We start from the raw sequence: 10404 nt of genomic DNA, 5'->3' as shown, positions 1-10404 counted from the left end.
ATAGCTGCCTAGCAAGATTTTGTGCAGAATAATATACCTACAATTTCAGCAGAAGGCTAGAAATGAAGCTCTCCCACACACAAAAAAATTCAGTCACCTAAAATGTGAGGTCACATTATTTTGGGGAAAGGGAAATGACCAGGATGAGCCTGGTGCAGAAGGCAGGAAACAGTTGCCAACAGCATTATATCTGTATTTGCATAATCAAGGCGTTTTGCTGCATTTTCATTACTGTAGCAAATAGATGTTTGTTGATATTTCCTATCTGCATGTGGTGATTTTATAATCAGAAGAAAACAAATGTTACTTCTTAAAAAGTAAAAATTAGTAATCCATTTAATTTCATAAAGAGGAAAAGTAAAAGGACACAGAAATGCTTGAATTCAATTTGCTGGGACCAATTAAATATAATTCCATGAAAACTACACAGTGTTAGGCACTGGGTCCAGAAAAGTAAGACATGTAATTTATGAACTACTGCAAAGTTCAGCAGGCTGAGGTACCTCAATGACTACTGAAGCAGATGCAGGGAAGAGATTCCCCCGAGGCCTCCTACTCAGACTAACTTCTCAAACTTCCAACAACTATGGCAGCTTTATTTTGATCTTTTTTTTTTTCTTTTCTTTTTTTAAATTTTGGCTGTCCGGCTTGTGAGATCTCAGTTCCCCCACCAGGGATTGAATCCTGGGCCTTGGCAGTGAAAGTGAGGAATCCTAACCACTAGACCACCAGGGAGCTCCCATACTTTGATCTATTTTTATATGTTGGGTTTCCATATAATATTAAATTTGAATAAAGCATTCTATGCCTTTATAAGGTTTGAAAACCACTGTCTAATAAAAAAACAAAGTGAAACTATAAAGCAGTCTGGTATTATAATATTGAACTGAGGGCTCATGTAGCGTGGGCCCAGATCACAGAATTCCTGAGTGGCGGGGCCTTGTTTGAAACTGGGGTTGTCTGATTTCAAAGCACAGAGCCTGGGTTCAGATAGGTACATATACTGAAGAGGTGTGAAGCAACATCATGCTGCTGCAAGGGAAGTGGTGAGCAATGAGGCTGGAATCGTTAAGCACCTACTCTTGTTCACTTGACTAAGGGCGAACCGGGCAAAGACAGATTGGGCTGGAATTGGAGGAATCGGTGTAAATGCGCGATTTCATGTGTCTGTACCATCGCAGCTCTGCCCACTGAAAAGGCTTACAAGCAATGATACACCAAGCCTCATTCAATGGTGGGGTTAGCAAGGGTGTCTGCCGCCTCCCGCCCTCCCGGCAGGCTTCTCTGTCACATTCCATTGCGGTCTCGCCACAGACCAGATATCTTTCATCTGCCTGCGCCTCCTTCAGCCGGGTAAGCGGAGCCCCCAACTCCTGCCACGCCTTAAGGAGAAGACTGCAGCGGCCACCACCTCGGCGGCCATTTACACCCGGTGAAGCGCCGGGGACAAGACGCCGACAGGAAGAACCTGCATGGGCGGCGACCCTGAAGGCGGAGCTGGAACCGAAGCCGGAAACGGCGCCGTGGGCGGGACCTCGGGCTCCTTTGTTTCTTATTGGAGCTCACCGCTGCCAGTCTCTGCCTCCTCCCTCCCGTCCTCACCTCTTCCGCGCCGGCAGTCAGTAGGTGGCGGGCAGGGGCGGGTAGGGGCGGACGGCCACTTCCGGGTGGGAGAAAAAAGCTGGGCCGCGGGAGGGGCCGGGAAGAGGGAGGAGGAGGAAGAGGAACCGACGGACGGCGGCGGTTGTAGGTTGTTCGGTGGCGGCGGCTCCGGCTCTCTTACGGGCGCACTATGGACAGCCAGGGCCGGAAGGTGGTGGTGTGCGACAACGGCACCGGGGTAAGCGCTTCGCGGGGAGGCTGCAGCGGCTACAGGCTCGGGCAGGGGATGAGCGAGGGGCGCGCGGGCCCTTGGCGCCCGGGGCTGCACCCCTGGGCCCTCGGCCCCCGGGGCCAAGGGGCTAGGGCCTCGCTTCCCGCCTCCGTGGGTGTGGCGCGCGAGAGGGTCGGGCCCCTTAGTTTCCCCGAGCCCGCCACTCCCGCAGCTCGGGGTCAGGACGGCGGGCGAGGCCGGCACTGGATGGGGTTCCCACCTGCTGCCCGGCCGGGGCCGGCCCCGCGCTGGAGCCGCGGGATTCTGGCTGGCTAAAGGGCCGGAGGAGTAGAAGGCTGGGTTTGTGTGTTCCAGAAGGGCTCCATTCCCCAGGGTTGCCGGTGTGTAAAAAGAAGATCTAGAGGCCTTCCTCTTCCTGTATAGTTGAAGATACAGAACGGGAGGCAGGAAGCGGGTTTAAAGAAAAAAGGGAAGTGCTGTCATGCAGTGAGCCTCAGTCCTTTCGCAGTGTTTGTTTTTTTGTTTTCTTGTTTTTTGAGGGGAAGGGAGACCAGGTCGGCAGCGCATCATTTACTTTTTGTTCTGCATGCTGGAAATTTGGCCCAGGTGCAGCCCCGCAGAGACCAGTGTGTTCCAGTGGTTGATCTTGCACCCTTTAAGGCCCAAGTGTTAATTCCACTAACCTTAGGGGAAGTTAATCAGTTTGGGTACCCCTCCTCCTTTTTTTCCTTACTTGCAGAATACAGGTAATGTTAGTATTTAAGATTCTAAAATGCAAATAATTGTAAAAATCTGAGTAAAACACTGATATAGAAATTATTTGAAGGTGGTTTCTTTCAATCGCCCCCCCCCACCCCATTAAAAAAAAATGTATTTTGGGCAGCAAAATCAGCAAATTAGAAGACAGAAGTGTTACTTATTTTGGATGAGTTCTGTAGTGATCACTTCTCCCTACATTACAACAAGTCCTAACCATCTTGGAGCTGCAGTATTTTGTGACTTTTATCCCCTTCCTTCCATAAATGTGATAGATGAATTAAAATAGATTTTATTTGAACTTTAAAGCCCTTTGGAAACTGGATTGTTGAGGGGAAAAAAGAGCTGATATTCACAGCTATAATATGCTGCCCTTGATTGAATTTGTTAGACTTTTACAAGCAATGATGATATTAGCTTTATCTGACCTAAGTTAAAAACGGATGAGAGTAAGAAGACATCCATACAAAATGGAATAGTACTTAAAGAAAAGGAGGCAGGTCCACCACTATAGAAACATTTTTAAGATCTATTGTTAAGTTTAAAAATAGTTTTACAGCAATTCCATCTTTATTAAAGATATTTATGTGTCCACAAATGTATGTGTATATGAAAGTTTTGGCAGAATTTATAAGAAATGTATGTTCATAGTGGTTACCTGTGAGACTAGGGATAAGAGTGAGGTAAGGTGGGAAGGACTTCATCACCCTTCTGAATTATTGGAAAACTGTTCTTTGTTTTTTTAACAAACCATGTATTTTTAAACTATCTTTAAATGAAACTAACTATAAACATGTATTACTTTTACACTTAAAACTCAGTTAAAGGTGCTTTTTAAAAAATATTAGCCTGATTCCCACTGTAGTCTCAAATTGACCTCTAAATAAATGTAAATCTTTAAAAGTCGATGTTAATATATTTTGTTTTGTGAATATGTCAGCTTTTTTCTTTAGAAATTGAAGTCAGTTATGTTTTAATGGATTCCTCCTCTTTGAAGGACAGTGAACCCTGTTTTTGTAGTATATGTTTTCTCATAATATTTAGGGGTTTTTTTTCTTCTTCTTTTTTAAAAAAATTTTCTTTTTGGCTGCACCGCATGCAGGATCTTAGTTCCCCGACCAGGATCGAACCCACGCTCTCCGAGGTGGAAGCGCGGAGTATTAACCACTGGACAACTGGGGAAGTCCCATAATATTTAGTTTTTATGTTACTATTTCATTAGTTTATCTGTGTTAGAAAACTGATTGTATATTATTGATTAGTCTTATGTCTAATCCATAATTTAAGAATCTTGTTTCTTAAGACAAAAGATCAGTTACTATGACATAAATAGAAAAGTGTAGTTAATTCAAACAAAAACTTACATATTTGGTGTTATGTTTCTAGTTACTCTAAAATTTTTATCCAGATTTTCTATAGGACATGGTAGACTTCAAATGAAGAAACCGCTCTGATGTGGTATGTAGTCATGAATGCTGTGATATTTCTGAAAATTTAGAGAACTAGGAACCACTTAGATTCTGTATTTCTTATGGTTATACTTCATAGTCAGTTTGATTTTATTTAGGTACCTGAAGGTCTAATGATTCCTCTATGATTAAATAAAGAAGATATTAAAATTAAATTTCTAAAAACTTATGGAAATAGTTGTTACTCCAAAGCAGTTTGCCTCTTACACATTTTAGGTGTTAAAATTATAGGTATTTGAGAACTTGATTTTTTTTTTTAATTTATTTATTTATGGCTGCGTTGGGTCATTGTTGCAGTGCGTGGGCTTCTCATTGCGGTGGCTTCTCTTGTCGCGGAGCACGGGCTCTAGGCGCGCGGTCTTCAGTAGTTGTGGCGCACGGGCTTAGTTGCTCCATGGCATGTGGGATCTTCCTGGACCAGGGCTCGAACCCGTGTCCCCTGCATTGGCAGGCGGATTCTTAACCACTGCACCACCAGGGAAGTCCTGAGAACTTGATTTTTTAAGCCCCTCTGGCAGGCCCTGAATCGAATGCCCTAAGAGTAGGTGAGTTCTTGTGATCACATGCCAGATGTTGGTCCCGCTCTTCTTCCTCACTAGCTCCCAAGCTGACCACTGTCTCTTTTCCTCCTAGAGGAGGAAATGCTCATCCATTTCCAGTACTTTATGCATTTCACCTTCATAACCATTCAAACCTAAAATGGAGCCTTCGTCCAAACCTGCACCTAAAATAGAGCTGCGGAAAGTGGCCAGATAGGTGAAAATGTGGAGATCTGCTTAGGCTTGGGTGCCTTGCAAGAGTGGGGCCTGGGCCCCTGGTGTTGTATATTCTTTTATCAAACTTGGGTGATTTCATCAACATTGAGTTAGTTCACCAACAGTGAAGACTTCTGGCGTGCCTACTGTGTGACTGGTATAATTTTTAGGGTCTAGTGATACAAAGTAGCTTATAGTGTTAGGTAATTACACTTTTACAATCCACATTTGTAGTATTATGGCCTTTATCAGGCTTATACAGATTTATATAATGAATTTAGGAGTGTTTGAGTTAGAAACAAATCAGAAACAGGTTTGGTTTCACCCTATAAAATGCTTTGGAATAGGGCTTCCCTGGTGGCGCAGTGGTTGAGAGTCTGCCTGCCGATGCAGGGGACACGGGGTCGTGCCCCGGTCTGGGAAGATCCCACATGCCGCGGAGCGGCTGGGCCCGTGAGCCATGGCCGCTGAGTCTGCGCTTCCGGAGCCTGTGCTCCGCAACGGGAGAGGCCACAACAGTGAGAGGCCCGCGTACCGCAAAAAAAAAAAAAAAAAAGTGCTTTGGAATAAATATAATAAATATTTTGGTGGTCTGAGATCAGAATAATCACTATGCAATTAAATTAATATGTCAATATCATCAATTTAAATTAATAAAGGAAAAATACAAATTAAATAAGTCCAAATGAGACTTTATAAATCCCAGTTTATTTTTTGAGGGAGAAAGGTACTTTTAGAGCAAATGTAGATGAGCTTTTTTTTGTTGCTTGAAAGAACATTATATTGTTCATGTTCTTACCATTTGATGACTCAGTAGGAAGTAAGGGAGCCAGTTTAAACCACAGTGCTATGAAGAGGAAACTATATATGGTAAAATCTATTTCTTAAACAGCGTTACTGCACACAATGAGAGAACTAAGCCACCAAGTCTTAAAATGATTGGAATGGGGGGAGATATCTCCAGGATTAAAAATGATACCAAACAAATAATTTAAAAAAGAATATTTTCTTTGTATTTTATTACATCGTGGTTTAGATCTTTTAAAAAATACTTGCTTTTTACAAGAAAGGAAATGGCAGGTTGTCTGTTGGTTATATGTTATTGAGAAATACATCATTGTAATTATATTCTTGTTATTATAACTATTAATGCTTTCACATTTGAAATAATGTGAAATAGTGCAGCACTTGCCATTTTGACCAAACACTAGTACCCTGTAGTAATGCTAGCACTGGATTACTGTGGCAGCATCTACTTCCAGTAAGCTACTGCTTAAGCAGAATAAATGATTTCATTAATAAGTGATTGGTATCTTTAATTTGAACTAAAAGCCAAATTTCCATTTTTTATAAAGCACAGGAATAGTAGTTTACAATTATTTTTATAGTTTCAGGAGTTCTTAATTTTTTGTCATCTTGCCTCAGGCACTTGGCAAATATTTTGTCCCGTGAAGTATGCTCAGACAAGAATTTCAAGGTGCAAACTACCCATCTATAATTGTTCAGGTTATAATCAGTAAACATTGAGTGATGTGATTATGGATTTACTGTGTTGCACGTCTCCCAGTGTGTTTGGCTCAATGAGGGGAGGCACGTCAACCTTCGCAGCCTCCTCCCTGCACCAGGACTTGGCTTACGCCCCATCCCAGGCTCCTGCCCCACCTTTACCTTGTGTTGCGATTTCTCACTTAAATCATTTGTTTACATTTAATGTGCTAAAAATGCCCTTACAAACTTGTAGGTTCTTTTTTCATTCATTCTGTCATTTTTTTTAAGAACATTTATACCCATGTGAGCATGTTCAGTCTGGTGAATGGACACTTTTTGACCCACCCAGTGTCCTTATCTGTTCATTATGTTAATACATAAGAATTTAATGTCTACATTATATTTGGTTTCTATATTTGGAACATATGTATAAATTATGACTAAAGCTGGTGATCATGACAAATTTTATTTATATAGAAATTTGGATATGGTGGGGTAATGAGAAGAGATTCTCTGGTTTTGCATCTGATTTCCATTCACGTCAGGTGAGCTGGCTTTTGACTTAAGGACAAAAGCGAGTTTGATTTAGAAGAGAAGCGTGTGAGAGGTTTTTTCATTTTCTTTTAATTTGAATAGACTAGAAAATATTAAGTATTATTCTTTTCCTCTGTGGCAGTTGTCACTCCAACTCTTTCTGGGTCACATTGTTAAATTATTTGGGAAGACATTGTGGAAAAATGGACTAGCATTTCTGAATTCTGTTGAACACTTTTTTAGGGTGGGAAGTGTATTGCTCTTTATCATCCACTATTCAAATGGAGAGAGAGGTATGAGCAAGCAGGTAATCTATTGCATATGCCATCATATCACAGTAACTTCTGCCTTGGAAGCTAATCCGGTCAGAATTGTATCATAGTTTTAGAAATGGGTATGTGGCTGAATGGTAAACTAAGCAGGACTAGGTTTTGTGAGTTTGGAAGAAAACCTATCTGAGCAGTGTGTTTTATGTAGGTTCTAAAATGTAAACGTGAACTGAGGAGATACGAATTCAGGTGGTATTGGAAATATGCAATTTTAAAATTTTAGGCATATTTTTCATACCAGTAGCTTTAGTCTGCTAAAGACATGACTTCAACATATTTTTAAGAGCTCTATATATAAAAGACTTGAAATTATGCATGGCAGAATGTTCTAGACTATTTATAATTAAATGCGGTTCATCAACATCATTTCCAACAAGATTGTCTTTGCAGTAGAAAAATTTTATATTTTGGAGGGTTAGTCAGAAGTCAGTGAGTTTCAGGTAGTTGCTAACCTTTACCACTATCAAACAAAACAGTTCCTTGTATGTAACAGCTTTCTCTCCACTTCTGTGTTATTACTATCATGCATCACATTCAGTTACTGTTTTTCTCCTTAATTCTTCTAAGAGAATATGGTACCTGAAGCCATGGAACAATAGACTTTCTCAATATTAAACATATTCTCTAGGTTAAAATAATCATAGTATCATACGGGTCAACAGCAAAACTTCTAATATTTATTGATCAGTTAAATAGTATGCATTTAGTATGTGTCAGACACTGTTCTAGGTGCTTGGGATTCATCAATAGACACAAAAATCCTTGCACAGTGTACCATACATTGAATAAAGGCTTGGTGAGAGAGGGTAGAGACTGATTGCATTTCCTTTCTTTTATAGCTTCTTCCTCCCACCCTGAAGTTTTAAACTGCCTTTTCCTTGTAATGGCTGCTCTTAAAAATAAGTCTAAACAGACTGTATTATTGGTATAAGAACTAAAAACCCTTGGTTCTATTTTCAGTTTTACTGTAGATTGTTAAATCTCCTAGTACATCAGTTTCTTATTCATAAAATGGAAGTAGTATTAGAATCAGTGATACGTCCTCATTGGAGAAGTACACTATCTGAATATGAAATTATGTCATTTGTTATTACTGAATACGTTTGTCTAAGTATAAAGATGTAAATAGCCCAAAATGCCTAATAAATGTTTATTTTGATGCTAGTCCATATGCCATTTGATTTTCCCATTTTCATAAATGGGGTTGCTTAAGTGAATTGCCAGACATGAATGAAAAGCTGCTTTAGTTCTGTTCATTTTCTGACATTTCTCTTTTAAAAATCCTTAGCATTTGTTGAGTGAATTTGTCCCTTCCCCTCTGTGCATCAAGGCAGTGGGCTCCAGCATGAACTGCTCAGCTTAGCTCCCTGTGGTGGGGAGACCTAGGCACTAAATAAGCAGTTAACCAGTAAGGAAACGGGAACTCTGGTAGTAGTGCCATAAGGGAAATAAATGGAAGATATGATAGATGGGGTGACTACTTTGGGTAATTTGAAAGCAACAAAAGTTTAAAATATTATATAAATGCAAAGTGGTACTTTTCAGATACAGTTTTTAAAAGGATAATATCATAAATACCTTGACACTAACCCACTTTTACTGTTCTTTTCCAGTTTGTGAAGTGTGGATATGCAGGCTCCAACTTTCCAGAACACATCTTCCCAGCTTTGGTTGGAAGACCTATTATCAGATCAACCACCAAAGTGGGAAACATTGAAATCAAGGTAATATTTTATTTATTGATAAATGAGGAGCAAAACCTGTGAGGTGTTCTTTGAATTAAGTAGTTTTAAAATGTGATGCCTTGAAAGGCAAAGGAGGAGGGCCGAATTTCTTATATTTAAAATTTTTATCAACACCTGAAGAAAGGCACCAGAAACTGAAGTTAATTTCATCTGACTTTAAGTATAGCTTGATGCCATCACTCTCTGAATGAAGTAAAATACTTAGTAAGATTTTTATGTTGATGTGAATACTGTATTAGTGACTTAAAGTCCTATTACCTAATATAATTTTTAAAAGAAATCAGCCTGGTATTTTTATGTCTTTCAGTTCCATATATTTTTCTATGTTGGTGTCTCTTTGGGACCTAAGATTTTTCCTTCCCATGTTCTCATGGCCTGATCCCCCTACATTTTTATATAGCTAGTCAGGAAACACAGGATATAAATCTTATTGGTTCCTCTTTTCACCAGTATAACTGATTTCCATAGTGTGCAGGAGGAAGCTGTGCAAGTCTTTATTTGGCCTTGTATTTATCTTAGCACGAGGAGAGGGAAGGGAATATTGTCATTGCCTACCTACTGTACTTAACATGAGTGACTGGATGTTAAGGGTGATAGATTTTTATCTTCTATTAAAGGGATTGAAAATCAAGTGGGAGTTACAATATTGTAGAAGAAAAAGAATCAAAAGTCAGTGGTCACCAATTGACTTAAATTTTTCAGGTGGCCTAGGGATCAGGTTATACAAAATGCAGTAACATTTAGGGGCCCTTTTACTGCATCATTTGTGAACGGACTAGCATTGTTGGTCCTATCTGGACAGTCCTTGGCAAGACTTCACTGAATTGTTAGTGTGTGAGTTAGTGTGTGCCTCTCTGGAACGTTTATTTGAGATTTCTAGGAAGGTGGTAGTAGGTGGTAGAGGTTTGCTACTTGGTGGCTCTCTGCTGTTGGGACTAGAGAATTGAATTACACAGTGAATAAAAGTACAAACTGAAACTTAGGTTCTGTGTTAATTTTTTAAAGACTTAAAAGAGTGAATGATTCTGGCCTCTGTTTTGTTATGTTACAATCAGAAGGGATACTCAATATGAGAGGTTTTTTGTTTTTGTTTTGGGGGTTTTTTTAGGGTCTTTTGGGAATTTTGTGGAATTCTGTATTCTCTTTTTGTGAACTCCTTTCGTTCTGATTGAATTCAATCTTAAATGAACTCAACTTAAAATTTAGCTAATAATAGTGATAAGGATAAACTTTTTAATGATGTTGGAAGTCACACTTTTATTCAGTATCAGCCTTTTAAAGAAGAATGGCTTTTTTATATACTTTATGGATAATAACATTTTTGAGGTATTAAGATACATATAGCTATTTTTATTGACCAGCATAGTCACAATAATTACCATTTTCTTGCTTTTTAAGGCCAAGTGATAGAAATGAAACTAGAGGATATCCTAGTAAGACGTTTTTGCTAAGGAATTCCCCAGTAGCATTTGCTTGTATGGTTTGTCAGTCTGT

General features: G+C 39.7%; 1 protein-coding gene across 1 annotated transcript in view; it reads left to right on the top strand.

The window, feature by feature from the left end:
* Window positions 1-1701: 1701 nt before the first annotated feature.
* ACTR2 (actin related protein 2) overlaps window positions 1702-10404 on the top strand; it is a 34532-nt gene continuing 25829 nt past the window's right edge. The window contains exons 1-2 of the mRNA XM_079940845.1: window positions 1702-1840; window positions 8779-8889. Coding sequence (XP_079796971.1) covers window positions 1793-1840; window positions 8779-8889 — 159 coding nt within the window. The 5' untranslated portion in view covers window positions 1702-1792. The remainder of the gene's footprint in view (window positions 1841-8778; window positions 8890-10404) is intronic.

This window comes from Stenella coeruleoalba, assembly GCF_951394435.1.
Source record: "Stenella coeruleoalba genome assembly, chromosome: 13".
Taxonomy (NCBI): domain Eukaryota; kingdom Metazoa; phylum Chordata; class Mammalia; order Artiodactyla; family Delphinidae; genus Stenella; species Stenella coeruleoalba.
This window is presented reverse-complemented; position numbering and strand designations above follow the sequence as displayed.